General features: G+C 34.3%; 1 protein-coding gene across 2 annotated transcripts in view; it reads left to right on the plus strand.

Moving 5' to 3' along the window:
• Positions 1-22,621, plus strand: part of DPH6 (diphthamine biosynthesis 6) — a 297,783-nt gene that overhangs the window by 205,158 nt on the left and 70,004 nt on the right. For both annotated transcript variants that reach the window (XM_089907393.1, XM_089907392.1), the window contains exons 10-12: positions 777-908; positions 12,556-12,685; positions 15,885-16,059. In XM_089907393.1, coding sequence (XP_089763519.1) covers positions 777-908; positions 12,556-12,685; positions 15,885-16,059 — 437 coding nt within the window. The remainder of the gene's footprint in view (positions 1-776; positions 909-12,555; positions 12,686-15,884; positions 16,060-22,621) is intronic.

The raw sequence follows: 22,621 nt of genomic DNA on the forward strand, positions 1-22,621 counted from the left end.
AGCAGCGTTCAACTAATGGGGGACAGGATATTGTGAATAAGTACACCAGCCTGATATCCTTCAGATGAGCAATCTGAGCCACCCTCTACAGAGCTCCTCAGAGAATTCCCAGTAGAATTGATCCTTGGTTGCTCAGATCATTAACCCACTCAGTAGCATTGTTGCCTTTTCCTCTCCTGTCTTGCTCTCCATGCCTTCTCAGTCAGCTTTTTGTGATTTACCTCCCAAATAAGTTACCTACATCCAAGTTCTTATTTTAGACTCTCTTTTAGGACAGTCTAAACTAAGACAGGAATTTAGAATTGAATGTACAGATAACTTATAAAACCCAGTGTTCTTTTTAATCCTACATTTTAACTTCAATTTTTTAATGGTACTCTTTAAAAATCTTTTTAACCTTATGCACAAGTTACATGGTAGCATAATTTATCTCTTTCAGGGATGATATATTTATGTATACCTGAAATGTATTAATACATTTCAGAGCTTCAACTATATTTAAAAGTTAAAAACTTTTGAAATCATTTGAGAAACATTTGTTACTATATGTTTACCTCCTCTAACTATGCATAATTCACTTGTTAAAACCCAGTGATAAGGGAAGGAATGTGTTTCTTTAACTTGACATTTTATTCTGCAGGATGTTATTTTCCTCCCAGGAGTTCTGTTTTATGGAACTATATTAGGAAAGTGTTGATTTGACATCTGTCATTATAGGTTTCATTTACTGTTTTTTTTTTCTTTCTTTCTTATTCTTTCTTTTTTTTCTTTTTCAGGTCAAAAATCAATGAGCTCAGGCAAATCTCCAAGTGGTTACCAGTGGATTAACGGCATCATAGCCACCTTTCTCTCATTCAGTGAAGAAAGTGTTATAATTGCAGCAGCTCAAGCCTTTTCTTCTCTACAAGGTGCTAATTTAGTTAGTACTTAGTGAGTAAGGAAACTGCTTTTAAAATTCAGAAAAACAATTAACAGGTTTATTTATTTATTTTAATTCTAAGCCTTCCGCAAACCAGAATCTATGAATATCTGGTATTAAGTGATCTTTAGTGATGAAAATCAACTGTCTAGTGATAATGTATTTATTTGGAAATTCATAAACATCAAGGTGATAGGGAAAAAAAGTAAAACCTGTGTGTTTGAATTATCTCTGAAATGTATTCTAAAGCTTTATGCAAATAACCATGGCTTCTTTCTGTAGTCATGTATCTTAGATTAACGTGTGCATGTATGCTGGGTGTGTTGTCTGCTTCCTAAAGTGCTTTTGTTAACATCATAATTTTAAATTAAGCTTTTCAGAAGGCTGTTCCTACTGTACATTTTGGCATCTAAGATTAGGTCAGTGGCCATAAATCTCATTTACGTACTTAATGCAAAGGAGATACTGCTGTCTTGGGAATCATGTGAGCCAGATTCCTTACTTTGCCCTCTTGTAAGATACTGACATATAAAACAAAATGCTCCCATTTTGTTTTGCATCTTTCTTTATTTAAAACTTTAAATAAACAATGTTTATGCAAGATTCTTTTTCATTCATAAAAATGGAAATCACTCTTAGTGACTGCATGAGTAGGCTTGTATTCTTGTTCACGACTTCGCATGATAGATCACCCCATAAAATCTTTACATTTGGCTTGTGCAGCTGAATTCATGACTGAATACAGAATGATAAAGAAGCTTTAGCATTTTGTGGAAAGAAAAGAAATCATGCCTTCTAGATGGCCCTTAAGCTAGCTTTCAACTGCCTGGAAATCAGATAGAAATGTATAATCAAACTTGCCTTAAAGGCACAATGTTTAGTGTAAATCTTTAGGTCATAATCTGTAAATTAATGCAAAGAGATTCTTTAAAATTTATTTGGTTTTCATTATATTTGCATGGAAATCTGCCAGTCCAAACGTATATTTATCTTTGTTTTTTTTAACCTTTCTATCTATCAGAAGTTAAAATAGAAATGATGGATTATGTCACTGGCCAGTCCAGCAGCCTATTTCTTTCAACACATTGCTATGTACTTACTGTTTTAGCTATATTGTTTTCAATTTCTGGCAAAATAGTCAGTTTTTGATCCTGGGTAGAAAATGTCAGTGCTCACATTTCCTATGGGGTTTTGGCCTTTTTGTGAAAAGGTAGGGGGAGAGCTAAATGAATTATGATGCTGTCATCTGAAGAAACCACAGTGTAATTATTTGCCAAATTTTAGCAAGAACAGAGCTGATCATCTGCTAGTGTAAGCCTTTCCTCGAACCCTACCAGCAGTTCACTCAGGCTTCTGCCTGTTCTCTTTCATGCTGTGAGATTGTAGCCTACCGAAGTCCTTTTAACCTTCCCTTTGCAAGGTTAATTGATTTAATAACCCCCAAAGAAGACAAATTTTGCCAGAGGAGTTTAGAAATCTAAATTTAGGAATTTAAAATTTCACAGCTGAGCTTAAGTAATATTAAAATTAAGACTGAGTTGCTTCTTAACATAAATAGTTTATGGAGAATGCATGTGTCTTATATTAATTTTTTTGAAAGCTGACACTCTTCTCATCCTTCACAAATCTATTTCCCTAGATTTTAAAGAATGGCAAATATTACCAGATAACATATGTGTGTTATACTCTTTGAAATCAACACATTCTGAATGTGAGTATAGCTAATGTATATTGTAATCATCTGATAGTATAGTTTGCCATGCTTAAGTGCTCCTCAAAACCATTAATTTATACATTCTGATATCTTTTACTGACTCCTAAGGATGTATCCTTGCTTGGACTAATGGAATTTAGCTCCTACCCATTTGGAACAATTCATAGGAAAAAAATCTCAACATTAAAGATTGTTATCTATGAGGATTCTTCAATTTCATTTTTTAGCAATCATTTTGTAGCACTAGTTTCAGATGATTTTTTTAATTGTTCATTTACAATGTTGTGTTAATTACTGCTGTACAGCAAAGTAATTCAGTTATACATACTGAATTACATGGTCTTTTTTTTTAATACATTCTTTTCCATTATGGCTTATCATAGGATATTGTATATAGTTCTCTCTGCTATACAGTAGAACCTAGCTGTTTATCCATTCTATGTATAAATGCTTACATCTGCTAACCCCAGCCTTCTACTCCATCCCTCCCCCAAAGTCCTCCCCCTTGGCAACCACCAGTCAGTTCTCTATGTCCATGATTCTGTTTCATAGATAGATAGGTTCATTTGTGTCATATTTTAGATTCCACATATAAGTGATATCATATGGTATTTGTCTTTCGCTTTCTGACTTAACTTCACTTAGTATGATAATCTCTAGTTGCATCCACGTTGCTACAAATGGCATTATTTTGTTCCTTTTTATGGCTGAGTAGTATTCCATTGTATATATATACCACATCTTCTTTATACATTCAGCTGTCAGTGGACATTTAGGTTGTTTCCATGTCTTGGCTATTGTGAATAGTGTTGCTATGAACATAGGGGTGCATGTATCTTTTTTAATTATAGTTTTGTCTGGATATATGCCCAGGAGTGGGATTGTTGGATCATATGGTAATTGTATTTTTAGTTTCCTGAGGAACCTCCATACTGTTTTTCACAGTGGCTGGACCAACCTACATTCCCACCAACAGTGTAGGAGGGTTCCCTTTCCTCCACAGCCTCTCCAGCATTTGTTATTTGTAGACTTTTTAATGGTGGCCATTCTGACCCGTGTGAGGTGGTACCTCATTGTAATTTTGATTTGCATTTCTCTAATAATTAGTGATGTTAAACATCTTTTCGTGTGCCTATTGTCCACCTGTATGTCTTCTTTGGAGAAATGTCTATTTAGGTCTTCTCCCCATTTTTTGGTTGGATTTTTTGTTTTTTTGTTGTTGAGTTGTATGAGCTGTTTCTATATTTTAGAAATTAAGCCCTTATTGCTCACATCATTTGCAAATATTTTCTCCCATTCTGTAGGTTGTCTTTTTCTTTTGTTTATGGTTACTTTGCTGTGCAAAAGCTTGCAAGTTTGATTAGGTCCCATTTGTTTATTTTTGTTTTTATTTCTATTGCCTTGGGAGACTGACCTAAGAAAACATTGGTATGATTTATGTCAGAGAATGTTTTGCCTATGAGCTCTTTTAGGAGTTTTATGGGGTCATGTCTTATGTTTAAGTCTTTGAGCTATTTTTAGTTTATTTTTGTGTATGGTGTGAGGGCATGTTCTAACTTCATTGATTTACATGTGGCTGTTCAACTTTCCCAACACCACTTGCTGAAGAGACTGTCTTTTTCCCATTGTATATTCTTGCCTCTTTTGTTGAAGATTAACTGACCATAATCGTGTGGGTTTATTTCTGGGCTCTCTATCCTGTTCCATTGATCCATATATCTTGTTTTTGTGCCAGTGCCACACTGTTTTGATTACTTAGCTTTGTAATATTGTCTGAAGTCTGGGAGGGTTATGCCTCCTGCTTTGTTCTTTTTCTTCAGGATTGCTTTGGCAATTCTGGGTCTTCTGTGGTTCCATATGAATTTTAGGATTATTTGTTCTAGTTCTGTGAAAAACGTCATGGGTAATTTGATAGGGATCACATTAAATCTGTAGATTGCTTTGGGTAGTATGTCCAGCAAATGACTTTTTATTTGATTTATCTTTCTTGATAAATAATTTTAAGTCTTTGTTTCCTCTTATCACCTTTTTATTTTATCTTTTCTTCTTTTGTCCAGCCCAACTCTAGGATTCCTTCTTTCCATAACATGTATTCAGCAAACACTTTTTAGTGCCTATTCTGTGCCAAGTACCATACTACATTCTGGGTTTACTACAGAGAATGAAATAGGTTTATATTCTGCACTCACAGAATTTAGAGTCTAGTGGAAATAATACCCATAATTATGCAAAAAAGATAGGGGAGAGAAAGAGAGGAATACGCTTAACCTAGATTTTTTTTTTCCAGCTGAATGCTTTTCCTCTAAAATCAGGAACAAGACGAGGATGCCCACTCTTACCATTTATATTAAAAAATTAAAAATAAAATTACCATATGATCCAGCAATATTCACTCCTAGGTATATATCTGAAGGAAACAAAAACACAAATTTGAAAACACTGAACCCCAGTGTTCATAGCATTATTTACAATAGCCAAGACAAGATATGGGAGCAACCTAAGTGTTCATGAACAGATGAATGCATAGAGAGAATGTGAGATATATATACATATATATGTAATATATATACACAATGAAATATTACTCAAACATAAAAAAGAATGCAATTTTGCCATTTACAACAACGGGGATGGACCTGGAAGGTATTATGTTTAGTGAAATAAGTCAAACACAGAAAGGCAAAATTCTGTGTTTTTACTTATATGTGGAATCCAAAAAACAAAACAAAAGAATGAATATAACAAAACAGAAATAGACTCACAGTACAGAGAACAAACTAGTCATTACCAGTGGGAGGAAAGATTGGACTGGAACAAGATAGAGGAAGGGGATTAAGACACAGAAACTACTAGATGTAAAATAAATAAGATACAAGGGTGTAATGTACAACACAGGGAATATAGCCAATATTTTATAACAACTTTATATGGTATATAATCTATAAAAATATTGAATCACTATGTTTGTATACCTGAAACTAATATAATATTATCACTCAACTATACTTCAATTAAAAAATTAAAAATATTAGTTTGGGATGAATTGTAAAAAGAACAGGTCTAAACATCAGCTTAGGGAACTGGAAGCTTAACCTGAAGAATTTTTACATAACCCAGTGCAAAATCACAAAGGGATGAAAAAGTATAGGAGTTTGTTACATTTGGTACCCTTTATTTCTCTTTTTGGGGTCTACAGTTTCCTCAACTTCATGTGATTGCATGTATATGTTTAGTCTTTGGGAGATAGGACACAGGAAATGTTTGAAGTCATAAAGGGAATTGTTGGAAAGCTTTGAGAAAAACAGAAGGCACGGTGAGAAGAAGGAGTGGTTTTGTATTTAACTGATACATGTATCTTTATTATATTCTTGATCCTATTTTTGTTGGATTTAAGGAAAAGTGGGGTGTTTGTATTTTCCTCATATACCCCTTACTCCTATGAATTTCTATTTATAGGTCTTTTGGAAGATGACATGACTTTATACAATACACTTATATCTCTACTGATTTAGCATCTTCTGACAATTCTCTATTATCTCCTCACTATAAAGAGTGAATAATTAGCTAAATTTTATTTAGTATTTACTATATGCCTGATCCTGTATTAACTCAATTATCACAACCATCCTGTGAGTTAAGTACCGTTATCCCCATCTTACAGATGATGAAACTGGGTTAACTAGAAGTTATCTAGGCCAAGTTTATACTACTAGTCAGTTGGTGGGATACACATAAGCAACTGGCCCTTATGCTTCTGCTTTTAGCCTCTGTTCTATATGGCCTCTCCCTAAGTCAGTGATATACCTATGTTTTAATTCTGTTATTGAAGGATTAAGTAAACATACAGGTACTTTTCTCAAGCTACTTAGCTTTAAATTTTTAAGTGAGAAATTTAAGTATAGACATTTGTCATAGGTTATAAAATAAATTACTTCCAGTGGATTTCTAATAGTTTCTCAGTGCTGAAGCAAAACAAATACTTACTGGATGGATTCTGGTGCTGCATTTAGTTTTTAATTAGTGACTGTGAAAATAATTTCTCACTGTTGTTAAAGCAATTAAGTAGTAGAATCATTTTAAAACATTAATTCTTACTTATAAATAAATTCACCTTAGACAAACAGTACATAAAAATGAAATGATACCACTTAAAGTGAACAATAGACTTTTGTTAAAGTGTCTAAATGTAGCAGTAAGTAAAGAGGTGAGCTGGCAACTGCACTGATTTGGAAAGCTACTGACTTTGGGAACAAAGTGATGCTGACAAAGTCACCTCTACTGTTCAGATTTGGAAGTTTGATAGCAACCTATGCTCACTCTGTAAACAAAAATATCCCAAGAAAAAAAGAAAACAAAATATTTTCCTCTCTTTCCCCAAGTGACACATTTTCTTGGCTTTTGTCCCACAAATATGTTCATTTTAACACAATCAAAAGATATTTCAATCCAGACATAAAGCAAAAATTCTGTATAAGAAAGCTGATTTAAAGGCATTCATAGGAAAATGACATGTCTAAAGTGTGTTACACATTAATAACATCATCCTTAAATAGAATGTCTTTTAAATGTCATAGTCAGAAATTGACATACTGATTTTTTTAAAAATCCAGTTTAATTACTTTATGTCTGCATTATACAAGATTTGAGGAGGGAGAGTTTAAAACCCTTTTCTAACTCATCCAGAAGCAGTGTCTTCATTATTTTTCCTTCATTCTTTCACTATGTTTAAATAACATATTTGAGTGAAAATTTAAAAATTCAGTGAAAATTAAGATGTTTCCAAACATATTGATAAATTCATTCAAAAAATTATTTGGATTCCTACAAGTAAGTATATTTAACCTGAGGTTAACGTGATGTTCAGAGGCATATAATATAGTTCAAAACACAAGAATAAGTTAATAATCTGATAACTTCCTACCAGTCAAGGATATGTCCCAGAATATATAACAAAATGTTTGGAAAATATGGGAGAAAAATTGAGAGACATGGAAGAAAAATCGGGGAGGTCCCAGTTTCAAATAAACAGAATAGAAATAGGTGGTAGAGGAGAGATAGTTTTTGAAAAATAGAAGGAAATTGTTTTCAGTTAATAAGGATAAAATTATTCAGAAAAAACTTCAACGCAAAATGACTCTTGGATGCTATCAGACTTACATTCTTCACTCTAAGGAAAAGAGAAATGCAGTAATACAGAAATGGCAGTGAGAAAAAATATTAAGTAACACAGGTATAATACAACCAAAATGTATTAGAAGATGATGGCAGTACAGATTGAGAAGCAAGAAGAACTGCGTCTGTTCAGTTGCCTCAGGATGAATTAAATGATATTGAGAGGATCTCTGTTAGGACATCCATAAACTGCTTTTTATCTTACATTCTAGTTGAAGTATTAGCACACAAAAAAGAGCACAATTCAAATATACAAATTAGTTAATTTTCACAAAGTGATCACACCTGTGTAACTGCTACCCAAGTCAAAATATAAAACATTATGAAGACTGCAGAAGTCCTCCTCATAGCTTTGTGCCCTTCTCAGTCACTATTCCTTCTCCCTTTCCTGACAGTGAACACCATTCTCACAATTAATATCACAGATAATTAGTTTTGCTTGTTTTTGAGCTCTATATAAAGTAAATATTTATTATTTATTCTTATGTGTTCCTTGTGCCTGGATTCTTCCACTTCATTTCACTCAACATTGTGGCTATAAAATTCATCCATATTGTTGTATAAATGGTCGGGGTTTTACTTTCCTTTTTCTTTTTTTTCTGAAAAGTATTCATATTGTGTGGATGTACTATATCCATTTTATGATGGACATTTGGGTATTTTATGGGTTTACAAATAATAGTGCTATGAATATTCTAGTACATATCTTTGGTTCAAATGTGTATTCATTTTTATTGAGTAGAATTGCTGGGTTTTCTAAAGTGTTTAAAACAATTTGAACTCCCACCAGCAGTGTATTAGGGTTCCATTAGCTCCATAGCCTCACCAACACTTTGTGTTGTCAGTCTTTTTAATATTTGCCATCCTAGTGAGTACATAGTGGTATGTCAATATATTTCTAATCTGTAGTTCTCTGATCGTGTTTTCTAGCCATTTGGATATCTTCTTTTGTAACTTGTCTGTTTAGGTCTCTTGTACATTCTCCTACAGGATTATCTATCATAGTTTTTTTGTTTTTTTTTTTATAAATTTACTTATTTTATTTATTTATTTTTGGCTGCATTGGGTCTTCATTGCTGTGTGCGGGCTTTCTCTAGTTGCGGTGAGCGGGGGCTACTCTTTGTTGTGGTGTGTGGGCTTCTCATTGCGGTGGCTTCTTTTGTTGCAGAGCACGGGCTCTAGGTGCATGTGCTTCAGTAGTTGTGGCACGTGGGCTCAGTAGTTGTGGCGCATGGGCTTAGTTGCTCCACGGCATGTGGGATCTTCCCAGACCAGGGCTCGAACCCCTGTCCCCTACATTGGCAGGCGGATTCTTACACACTGTGCTACCAGGGAAACCCCTCTGTCATAGTTTTTAATTAATTGGTAAGAATTCTTTTTCTATTTTAGATGTGAGCTGTGTCAGATACTGTGGCTTCCCATTTTACTCTATTTATGATGTCTTTTGATGAACAATTCATTCCTTTTCTTGTCTTTTAAGGTTAATGCTTTCTGTGTCTCATTTAAGAAAAATCTTTCCCTATCTCAAGATCATGAAGACCATGTTGTCTTCCAAAAGCTGTATTTTATGTTTCATATTACAAATATGGACTATGAACACTTTGTTAAATTGCTATTCAAAAAGTTTGAACCAATTTATATGCCTACTAAAATGTGCATAAGAGTTCCAGCTTACTCACACTTGCTAAAACTTGCCCAAACTGGCTATTATTAATGTCTTTTATTTTACCAATATGGCAAATATGGTGTAGCTTTTTATTGTTATTGAAATTTATGGGATGTTCAAGACATACAAAAATGATCAAAAATATTATATAAAAAACACACTCAAATATCCATAACCCAGTGTTTTGTTTGTTTTAGTATAAGCTAGTTGAAATAATCTTCTAAATGCAAGAGACTAAGCACTTTCAGAGTCTTGGTCAATTATCTCTTGTTTATAACATTAGTGCGATAACAGATTCTAACAAAGTTACCAGCAAGGTAAATTTTCACAGGTGGCTGTCTCAAATCATTTTGGGAGTGAGAGGTTTACAGGTGCATAAATAAATAAAATTTTTTCTTATGAATTAATTTTTAGGATGAAAATTAGGTTTCTATGTGGAAATCCCTCAGCTTAAAACTCTTGGCATTAAAATGTCATGAACGTAGATAGTACAATGGAATAATGGGAAGGATAATCTCCAAAGGATTAAAAAGCAATAGAGTATCTTGATGGTCCCAAAGTTGCATTCCTTGGCACATATACCCAGTATAGACTTGATCAGAAAAAAGAGATTGGTCACAGTAACAGATGACCTTCAACTTCTGGGAAGCTGTGTATAATAGTGGACCTTTTGGCCTATCTGTTTTCTACTGTAGTTTGAGAGTAGCTGCATGTTAGCAGGACCCCTAGTTTTTCCCACATGGCAGTGCAAAGACGTATGTGTCTCCAAACACATCACAAGTGGAAGCAGCTCCATCCCAAGTGTTATTAGTAGGCAAGCAAACCAGCCAGGTGTTGCCGGAAAATGGGGCAGGAAACCCTTATAACCTGCACATCTTCCTCAAGGAATAGCTTTGGGTTGGGAGCCCCAAGTCCCAAATGTAGATACATTTTGTGTAACATGAGTTCCAATTCAAAATCTCTCTGCAGCTATCAGACACTGTTTAAACCAAAGATGTGAGTGAGGAAAGTTCCTAATTCTCTTTACTTCTAGACTAAGAGAAGTTGTAGAGGGATCCTGACATGGGAACTTTAAATCCTTTGCCTGTTAGTTGTATCCTCTGTCTCCTAGGTATAAATGCTGTTGGGTGTCATGTTTATCAAAGGATCACCAAACAGAAAGGAATGGGAAAAGCTCATCTGGGCTGAATCTCTACTCTTCCACAGAATTTTACTTGAACTCAGAAAAATAGCAGTCTGTTTTTCTTTGAAATGTACAAAAAATGAAAATCTTCCAGTAGTCAAATGTTTCATAATTCTTGAAGCAAGAAGTTCCTCAGAAATGGAATTTTTCTTTTTTAGCTTTTGATACTAAATCTTTAATATTTGCTTAGGGATTTTCCTTTACCTTTTTTAAACTTTGGTTCACTTTTAAGTATTAACTTGCATGTTAAGCTATAACACTTCAGAATAATTTAAATTCATTTTTCTTAGTACTTCAAGAAAGAATATAGCCAGTGAATGTTGAATTAATGAGCTTAGTGGCCTACAAAAAAAAAAAAAAAAAAAAAGGAAATGCGGCATCCCAAGAATGGCTGTTTGCTGGTACATGAAGCAAATTGATTATTATATTTGACTTAATGTTTCAGTGTATAAGAATGAAATAATATTAATTTTAAAAGCAGCTTAAGATCTTCATACAGAGCTCTTTGAAGGTTATTTTGTTTTCTGTTTTCTTCTATTCAAAATATATAATATATATTAAATCCTACTTCTTTTATCTGCTTTATTGATGATTAGCTGTGCAGTTATCTTCTAAGCATTCTTTGCCTGAAATTCGAAGTTCTAACTGGAACACCCTTAAAGAGAGGTACTTTCCCTCAAGTTCCTTAATAATTAAGTCCCATAAAGTCAATGATCATCCCAGGATTCAGTTCATCCCAAGAATTTTACTGCCCTTTTCTGTTTTATTAGTAATCTTCAGTCTCAACAGATGGTGATTCTGGTTTCTTACTTCTTTATCTTCTTAAATCCTCTTAGTTTCTTGGTTCAATCAAGATTTATCTCATTTCCAGAACTTTGGAGAAAGTAAGGAATAACAGTATTGGAAACAATCAACAATCCTTAAGAAAATGGTATTAACTTTTTAGTATTTATAATCTATCATTTTCAGTGGATCTAACTGGGAAGTGTCCAAAGCTCAGATCTAGTGTAGAGGACATTACAAGCAATTTAAGGGTCAGAAATTAGATCAATTTGTTTTAATTGAAATTTCGGTAATGGTTTATTTCCTTACTCTGGCTATCATTTGCTAAGACATAAGTTATTAAAATCATTGATATTACTCATTGGAAGTATTCTGAAATAAAAATCAATGGGTTTTTTTTTTGCATAAGGTAACACTTTAAAATATATTCACTGATTTAATCTTATTAACATGAAGTTTATACAGGAAAAAAACCTTGATAAGTTGCAGATGCTTTATTTCTTAAAACCTAAAGTTTAAAGTCACGTTTCATGTTTTATAAAAGGCCAAATTATGGTAGCTTTAAAGACCATTAGTGTAGAAGTCAATAAACTAAGGCCCACAAGCCAAAGTCAGCTTGCTGCCATTTTGATACCACCTACAAGCTAAGAAGGATTTTTACAAATGAACATTTGCAACTGATGCCAGGGAATACTAACTTTGAACCCTTATTAAGTGAAATGTTATCCCAAAAGAAAAAAAAAAGAGAACTTCATTCTTCTCATTAGTAGACATGTATTTTTTAATGATCTCAATTACTTTTATTACATTTTGAATTTTGTTAACAAAGCAATTTGTTTTCTACATTTTGTTAGATTTTCTATAATTTGTTATGTTCCAGATGATATCCTCAATTTTGCCTCTTGGCCTGCAAAATTTAAAATATTTACTATCTGGTCCTTTATAGAAAAAGTTTGCTAACCTCTGCATTATACCATCACCAAATACTGCAATCACACTAATCCATTGTCAAGAATATAAATATTATAAATGGCAAGTATTTTGTATAAAATCTACTCAAGATATCACTAATAATTTTCATAGTTTTCCTAAACTTATGGATATGTTTCCTTCTGCAGCTACTATTAAATCTAAGAGATTGGAATTGAAAGATATTATTTTGGTCCGTCTCTATCTGAAAAACATGAAAGATTTCTCATCTATTAACTCAGCATATGTGACCACCTTCAAGCATTGCCTGCCTGCAAGGTATGTAACTTACTGCTACATGAAGGGAAAGTTGCCTGAATGCCTGATACCAGGCATTTCTCTGGTTATCTCCTTTAATCCTCATTCAAGGTTCATGCTCTGATATCCCTGACTTTGAAACCTGTTCGTTATCATGTTCTCTCCCATTGGTATAGTGGTTGTGTTGTTTTTCAAATTTATGTGGTTTTCATGTTTTCTAGCATGGTTTATTATCACAGGTTTCTTTTATTTCCCTCTCTTATTTACCAATTCTTACTATTTCTTAACAACAGTTGTCAGTAATTCACAAATGGAGATACACATTCATGGTAAGGCTTAAGAAATAAAGGGATTCTGGGATATGAGGAGAGAAAAACTAATATTGGAAAGTGGCATTGGCAGTGAGGTAAAGAATGAATCTTCGTGGAACCAGTACACTCTTCCTTTTACTCCCTCAACTCATCTCTATAACTCCAGTGTATGGTCATTTTCAAATTGTCTAATTTGGCCTTGTTTTAATTATCCTTAAAATAAATGGTTTCAGACATAATCTTAAACAACCAAACATCAGATGTTTTGTTGTTGTTTTGCCTGCACAAGACTAATCAGGACAATTTGCTAATATTTAATTATCTTTTCCAATTATTTTGGAATATATAACTTTCAAATTAAAAAGTGAAAGAAGGGCTTCCCTGGTGGCGCAGTGGTTAAGAATCCACCTGCCAATGCAGAGGACGTGGGTTCAATCCCTGGCCCAGGAAGACCCGACATGCCGTGGAGCAACTAAGCCCGTGAGCCACGACTACTGAAACCTGCGTGCCTAGAGCCCGTGCTCCGCAGCAAGAGAAGCCACGACAATGAGAAGCCCACGCACCGCAATGAAGAGTAGCCCCCACTCACTGCAAGTAGAGAAAGCCCGTGCACAGCAACGAAGACCCAACAAGTCGAAAATAAAATTAATTAATTATTTATTTATTTTTAAAAAGTGAAAGAAGAAAATAAGAATGGTTTTGATTGTACAATATAAAATGCTTCAAGAAATTCCAGTTGTTTGACAGAAAAGTTAATTTTTTATAGGAAGTTTTCTAGAAATAGGTATTTACTTAATTTTGATGCAGAACACTATACTAGGGACATATATTTTAAAAACAAAAGAAAGTAAAAAGACTTTTTCCATGGCACACTCAGAGATAAAAATAATTTTTCTATAAAACAACCCACGTCCCACTAGAAGTAAATAAGCAGAAAAGAATTTACTGATGAGAGAATGCTTTAAGACTTAGTAGGCATGGGATAAAAAAATATTGTGGCATTAAGCAGGGAAATTGGTACTTTCTCCAAGATCTCTGCCTTGCTCTAGGCCTGTTCCAGGTAGCCACAGTGAGCAGCATCCAGCCATGAGAAGGCTAACCCATCTGCCCCCAGAACCAGTGGAGGACAGTGACTCAATATATGAGAAGCTCTTTTCCCATTAGGCAGATGAGATTGGAAATGCTCATCTGATTTGCTACACTTAAGGGCTTAAGCGCCTGACATCTGCCAGCCATTCCACCATGTAGGCAGCACTAAGATTACAACTTCCTATTCAGACCTCATTGGCTCTGAAACCAAGTGTTATTTCTGCTTTGTTTCCCAACTAACTGGTTAAATCCACCTTTCAATTCATATTGCTTCCAACCCTGTTTTCTCAGGATTTGTCCTGTTTTCCATCTATTCCTTCAAAGTTTTGATGAATTTCAAAAATATATATATATTTGACACTCCTACAGATTGCCCTCCCTATTGTAGAAACCTCCCCCATTATATGACTCCCTTCAGACTAAGAAGGAATTATCCAAGAGGTAGGAAGAGGACCGAGTTCAAGTAGGACCATGGAATCCTAGGGAAGATACCTTCAACAAGAGTCAGGGTTCAGTAGTATTCATTACTACAAATGAAGACTAAGAAAAGAACATAGGTTTGACTTATGAGGGCCTCAACATTGTTTTTCATTCTTTTCTTCCTATTTCTGATCAACTTCCATGATTCTTCTCTGTCTTTGGCATTAGTACCCTTTCCACACAACATTGAGAGAATCCCCACTGTCCCACTACCTTCAGACTAAAGAGTTGATATAGAGGTAGGACAAGGACCACAGTAGCGTTGGGATCAGGGAACTCCCAGGAAGGCTTCCTCAAGGGTGAGTGTTTGGCAATGTTTATTGCTCTTCGCGCTTAGGAGTTAATGTGAGGGCTGTGAAAGGTAGGAGGGAGGTGAAACGGAAGAGATATTTTTAGAATAGGGAAATTTAAAATCTGTTTTAAGAGAAAAGAAGAGCCCACAGGAGAAAGATTGGAGATACAAAAGAGGGTAGGAGTAGAGAAGGGATGGGGTATACTTCTTATGCTGAAGCAAGATTGAAAAAGCAGAGTCTGGATGAATTTACTAAAACATTAGTGGAGAGTTGGAATTAAGACAGATGGCTCCCATTTCAGTAAACTAGGAAGTGCTATCAGATTACATTTATTTAATTGCTCAGATAATTCAAGTGAATTGACATAGAAATTTATATACTGGTTCAAGAGAGCTGACTCATATTTTGACAGCTTTTATCTTTCTATCCTACCAAAATTTCATTGAAATGACAGAAGAAATGTAAAACAATAATAAATCCATAGCAACTTTAGAAAGCAGGGAAGGGTGCCATCAGAAGTGCAAATTTCTGGAAGGTATAAAGCAAATAGGATAAGATTGATGGCATATACCAGCAAAGGGGAGCCTGCAGCTCCATAGAGATGGAAAATATCCTTCAGAACAAAAGGAGTCTATAAATAAGCCCAAGATAAAAGACTGCAGGGAACTGAGAAGAACAGGTTATGTCTGGTTGGCTAGGGTGGTAGAACAATTGCACCAGTGTCCTGCCTTCAGGATGATTCTACTGTGTAATTCTTTCTTAATCTTTCTTTCCCAATTTTATTTTATACCTTCCATAAATTCCTTCCTATTCTTGCATGCTGGTAGTACCCTCTAACTTTGCAGCATTGCTACAGATATATTTTTAGATTTATATTTCTACTGTCACTTCAGTAGAATTTTTAGAGGGACAAGAAATTAATGTTTAGGTTCCATCAGTGACCTTGAACTACAACAATGAGAGAAGATCCTTTCCACATCGATTTTCTTGGTTTTGGTTTTGTTTTTTTGTTTTACATTGTTCTTTTAAATTTGGTTTATTTTTCAGAGTATGTGTAGAAACTATGTTGCCAGAAGAAGTACTTTTCTCAATAGATTGCCTTATCCACCAGAGTGACATAAAGATTGATGATGGTCTCTTTCACCCTGAAGAGATTCTGCATGTTCAGAATATTTCTCACTGGGCACCTGCTAGCATTGGACCATATAGTCAGTCTATCAAGGTTAGTAGACATGTTTTCTTGATTTTGTAGCAATCAACTAAATATGTGAAGGAAGTTGACAAGTTGGCTCTTTTTTAATAACAAAGTTTTCAATTCAACTATAATCTTTATCATGTTATTGATCCCAAGTATATATAGTGACATCTTTAAAAGGGGAACTTGATATATAGGCAAAAATAATTAAGAAAAGCAATTCTATATATTATTTCATCTATGAAAAGTTAAAACACTATTTAAATTTTTTTGGTAATTAACTGAAAATAAGTATGAATTAATTCCAATTTGTTATAGTCTTAGTTTGGAATATGAAACAAATATATTTGTAATTTTTTGGTTATTGATTTCTAGCTTAACTAAATGATAGTCAAAGAATGTACTCTAGATAATTTTAGTCTCTTGCAATTTGTTGAGGCTTGCTTTATGGCCGAGCACATGATCAGTTTTGGTAAATGATTCATATATGTATGTATTCTTTTATTATTTGGTGCAGGGTTGTATATATGCCAATTAAGGAAGGTTTATTAAAAGTATTCTTTAGTACATGCACCCCAATGTTCATAGCAGCACTATTTACAATAACCAAGACACAGAAGCAGCACAGGTACCTGTCAACAGATGACTGGCTTAAGAAGTTGTAATATATATATATATATATATATAAAATGGAATTACTCAGCCATAAAAAATGAAATATTGCCATTTACAGCAACCTAATTATTACAACCTAATATAGTTTCATACATTTAAAACTTCTTGGAAAATGCTAGGCCCTTAGAATATTTAAGTCCATATATCACCGTTCTTTGTGTTATTGTTATCAAACATTTTAGTCCTATCTATGTTTTATTCCTCAGAACACATCATAGTTTCTATTTTGTATGGTCAGTATTCATTTATATTTACCCACAGTTTTTACTCTCCCTGTTGAATTTCTATGTTTCCTTGGAATTATTTTTCTTTTTTCAGAAGAACTCATTTTTGTATTTATTTTAGTGGGCATATGCTGGCAACAATTTCACTTGCTTTTTTGTTTGTTTGCTAATGTCTTTATTTCACTTTCACTTTTGGAGGATATTTTTGGTGGGTATAAAACCTTAGGATGACAGCTTTCTTTCAGCAACTTGAAAATGTCATTCCATTATCTGTCTTTCATTATTACCATTGAAAAATCAACTATCATTCTTATTTCTGTAATTTGGACATTTTTTTGTCCTTTTTTCAGCAGTTTTGCTATGATGTGACTTGTTGCAGTTTTCTTTGACTTGATGTCTTTCAATTTGGAAACTCTTTGCCTTTATTTCAATTTTTTTTCCTGTCCTGTTTTTCCTCTAAGATGCCAATTAGGTATACTTTTTTACTCATCTTATATTAAAGCTATAAACTTTTTAGTGTTTCATCTCTTTTATTCACCAAATTTCAACCCAAATACTTTCTGGTATTTCTTTCAGATCACTTATCCTCTCTTCATCTTCCAATGTTCTCTTTAGCCCACGTATTGAGTTTTAAATTTCAGTTATTACATTTTTAGTCCCAGAATTTCTATTTGATTTTTTAGAATTTATAAATTCTTCATGTTATTTATTTTTTGAACCTAATTATAGCTCTCTTTATCCAACCTGATAATTCCAATAAATGGGTCATCAATTGATCTGATTTTTTCTCCTGTCCTATTTTGTGTCATGTCTGTTTTTCTTATTTTTTTATTAGTATCAAATATTATGTTTGCTAACCTGTAGAGGCTCTGGATAATGTTATCTTTCTCTATGGATCTGGTTTGCCAATAGAATCTTGGCAGATTACCATATTCTAATTCTAGGACTGAATTGCAGATTTGGTGATGCTCAGTCTACCTTTTGTTTGTCTCTGCTTTTCTAGTATGTGGACACCTGTGTTTCTAACTGAATCCTGGAGTTTTTAATTAAGATCTCTCCCCCTTGGAAGTTTCTGAACTATAGTTTTTGTCCCCCTAGGACTGTAAGACTATAGAAAACCTTGCTCAGCAAGTCCTTCAGTGGCTTTCTGCCTAGCTTCTTATTCTCTTGTTTGGTGTAATTTAATAATTCAGCAAATGATTTCTTATTCTTCAGTTCATTTACTTGTAGAAATGCATGTTTTATTGTTTGTACTATATCTTATAAAATAATTGCGTGCATCATAAAGCATATACTTTTAAAATGCACTAACTTTTCTTATCTTAGCATTAAAAAAAAGCGTCTTCATATAGTCTGCTTTCCCTGGAACCCAAGAGAAGTTTATTTGTTTGTTTTTCTTCTTTTTCATTTTCTTAACCAGGCCCTCAGAGTTTGTATCATTAAAGTAGTTATTAATGTTTGGAATAGACATAAGATTATAAAATTTAGCATTGGAAGGAACCTAAGACATCATCTTCTGTTGGCTAATCTCCCACACAGTGCAGAAATGTTTCCTGCAGCATCCTTGGCATATGCTTATCCGATCTCAATTTGGATATCTTCAGCAAAGGAGCTCATCATTTCCTGAAACAAACCATTCTGTTGGACAACTCTATTTTAAAAATCCTTATGTTGAGCTAAAATATGCCTCTTTGTAACTTATACTCATTTACTCATTGTTTTAAGTTTTCCTTCTGGAATAAGTCAAAACAAGAGAACACTTTAGATAGCTGTATTTAAAGCAGATCTAAATGCCATTCCTGTCTTTTTTATTTTTTATTTTTTTGCCTTCTTGTCCCAAAGCATTGAAGGTAATTTGCTAAACTTGGATAGTAATAATCATAAGAAAGGCCATATTTGGTAATAATTTAAAAGCTATCTTTACATTATACAAATCCCTCTGACATTTTGAAGACAAAAAGCCTTTTGTAATTATCTCGAATTACATTTTTGTATACAAAAAAAGAGTAAGAAGACTGCCATCTATTTTCAGATGACACTACATGGCCACATGTGGGACTGTAGAGAAAAACAATATTCAGTTGTAGAGATATGACTGAAATATTGGGGTGTGCATTTTTGTTTCCTTTTCATACATAGACTGTCTTTAAAACCTGTGGCTTGTGAATTAATAATAATGACAATAATCTTATAGCAGCTAATGTTTGTTGAGTACTTACTATGTGTAATTCATGTATCTTGGTTCTACTTTAGACTGAGTTCTCTGCTCAATAAAAACTCTCTAATTCCTTATAATGTAATTTATGATCCAAACAGGATGCTTTGAGCATCAAAGAAGGTACTATTAGTAACTACTCTGAGACAATAGGTATAACCTGGAACTGTCCAGGCAGAGGGGGACTTAGAGTCACTCTTCTTGAAGTTGAATTCTAGTTATTCCATTGGCTGATACTGTTTGCCCAGAAATTTGCATATATATGCCACATTGTTTCAAAAAGTTCTAAAAGGCATTTTTAAAACATTATTAAGTCCTGTTCTCCTTATGATTTAAGATCCCACTTAAACCCCACCCTCTCCATCACCTTCATGATTGAACAATGTAGTTTTATAAGCAAAATTTACTACTTTTTTTCATAATTTTTCAAAAATGATAAATATCCATTGTTCTTTTTCCATTCTTCTTCAGCTAAAATGGAGGAAACAGTAGGGCTTAGAAGTCTAGACTGCCTGTCCTCGTCTGCCAGCCCTTAACGTATTATCAAAATGGGAGAAGAGGTATATTTTGAAGAATCAGAGCTGTTGTGTTAATAATCCCAGATTCCAGGCCTAATTAAAAGTTAGAGCATGGAGAGCACCTAGTGCTTCCAAATTATTTTTCAAAAATGCTATATTTGCAAAACTAATCCCATGATCCCTAAAGAATGCCCATCCTCATTCTAAGCAGTGTTCTCAGACTTGGCACCATCACATGGGGCTGATTCCTGAGTTTCACTCTGACTTAATTGGTCTAGGGAGGGGCCTAGGTTTGAGATTTTTTATATATATGTAAGGTTGAAAGCCACTATTGTAAAGCTACATGGGGGAAAGAAAAGATTTTTTCTAGGCCCAAGATTTGTGATTGCAAGTGCTGGCATAAGTAAAGTGCATGCAGGAAGATCACATAGATTCCAGATTTTCACACCTCAAGATCAATGCATCACTCTGAAACATCTGGTTGATTCTAAAGGAAACTTTCAGAATCTTGCTGGTCAGATCAAGGGTGGAGGAGATTCATATTTTTCCCCCAAAATATGTCCTTTTAACCTCAACCTGGCAGAAGTCACTTTAGATCTTCTGTTCATAAATTAAAGAACTATGTGGGCTCCTTTTTGCAATATTGCATACTCTAGAAATTGGATCAAAACAATGATTAGGGAAATATAATGTGTATCCAGTTTCTTTTGTTAGTAGAAGAGAAAAACAGCGTAGAAATACTTATTTCCCTCTGTTCTTGCCTTTGTACTCTTTAAAATGGGTTTAAGATAGTTACTGTTTATCCTGTCGCTAAGGAGGCAAGTTTCACACATTAATTTTCATTAGGAGCAATATCAGATGATTACCATACAGAAGCGCCTCCTCTTTTTATGCTATCTTTTCTAATTTATACATTGCCACAGTCCATCAGCCTACCTGTGCTAGCTCTAGGATGTGTTGAGAAAAATATTTTTTCACTTCAGTATCAAATTTTTTTTTTCTTAATGACTCAATATCATTATGTTGCTTTATTTTTTAATCTGTATATGATTTTCTTTCCTGACTAACTTATGTCCAAAAAAGGTAGCTGCTAAATCATGATTTTGACCCATTGATTGGATATTTCTGATTCTACTTACTAGAATGAAATGAATCTCACATGAGCCAGCAGCTTAGTTGTCACACCAAACACTGGTCCATAACACTGCCAGAAGGTCGTACTGCAATGAAACTTCAGTTCCGAGAGTTAACAGTTTCCTCACGCTCCTCCCTCTGTCAAGTATGTTTAGCTGAGCTTGTGCGTATGACTTCAGTTCATAAAAAGTTTACAAGTGCAGCTGGAATGCTTAGCATTTGATTGTTACATAAATAAGTATTTGAGAACATATGTAAACTTGACAGTGTTAGTACCAGATGTTCCAGTAACACAATAATGTACTTTGAATATCCCTTCTCATTTCGGCTTGTTTATTTTGGCACTCTTTCTTTATCTGCTAAGTTTCAGATAAGCACATATTAACTCCATCCATAGTGTTGATCCTCTTATTGTTACAGTCAAGTTAGATGTATTACATTTAGTGTGTAGAAGTACAAATAGCATAGACATTAATACACAAAGTCATTTTTTACACATCCCCATAAAATACAAATATTTCACTTCCTTAATGTTTATGATATATAAAGAATAAAGAAATCTTCTCTGGGCATATGAATGTACTCTCATCTCTTTAGGAATCGCCCTTCCAATTATGAGTTTTCCAAGTATTTTCTTTCTCTTTTTGACCACCAGGCACTTCAATTAAGAGATTTCTGTCTCCTGCACAAATTCCCCTGCCTTCCTCAGGTCTTTTCCATCCCCTCACCATGGTTGACTCTATCTTGATATGTAAAAGCTATTGGCATTCAGGAGCACAATTTTTGCTTCTTTTTGATTTTATTTTGCAGTTATTTCAAACTTACTGAAGAATTGTGAAAATAAGAATGGTACATAGAACACTTATATATCTTCTTGCCAGATTCACCTGTTGTTGACATTTTGCCCCATTTCCTTTATCAGATGAGTGTGCTCACTCGCTCTGTCTCCCTCTCTCTTTGCATATGTGTATGTATGTGTGTATATATATGTGTATATATATATATATACCATGTATATATTATGAATGTGTTTATGTATGTGTGTATACATGTGCACACTTTTTTCTGAACCTTTTAAAAGTTAGTTGCATGGTCTTTTACTCATATACTTCAGTGTGTATTTTTTCTCAGAATAAGAATATTGTCTTATATACAAGTAAATTTTAAATAGATATTTTTTTTTTCCTAATCGTCCATCTGTATTCCAATTGTGTTTGTTAACCCAATGGTAGCCATTGTAAGATACCCAGGTCTGGGGCTTCCCTGGTGGCGCAGTGGTTGAGAGTCCGCCTGCCAATGCAGGGGACACGGGTTCGTGCCCCGGTCCGGGAAGATCCCACATGCCGCAGAGCAGCTGGGCCCGTGAGCCATGGTCGCTGAGCCTATGCGTCCGGAGCCTGTGCTCCACAACGGGAGAGGCCGCAACAGTGAGAGGCCCGCGTACCACAAAAAAAAAAAAAGATACCCAGGTCTTACTTTTGGACTCAGGTTGCACGTGTTGGATGTGTTCCGTATAGTTATAGGGCTCTGGGAAACTTAGTGACCCAGCAGTTTACTAGGGAAGTAACTTATTTAGAGGAAATAATCCAAATATGGTCAAGAATGAAAGCAAAAAGTTTAAGCCAGAAATTCAGTTCTAAGCCTCAGAATGAGAGGTTATGCAAGGCCCAAAAAGGACAATCATGAGATTGTTTGGGAAACGTGGTACAATATGTGTTAAGCCAAGAGATTTAGAATTAATACCCTGAGATTGATGGAGGTCTGTCTTTATATGAAAACATCTCTATGGTAAAGAAGCAAGCTTGACACCCTAAAAGAGCCAG

This window comes from Delphinapterus leucas, chromosome 2, assembly GCF_059928025.1.
Source record: "Delphinapterus leucas isolate spDelLeu-1000000601 "Yukka" chromosome 2, BTC_Dleu_Yukka2, whole genome shotgun sequence".
Taxonomy (NCBI): Eukaryota; Metazoa; Chordata; class Mammalia; order Artiodactyla; family Monodontidae; genus Delphinapterus; species Delphinapterus leucas.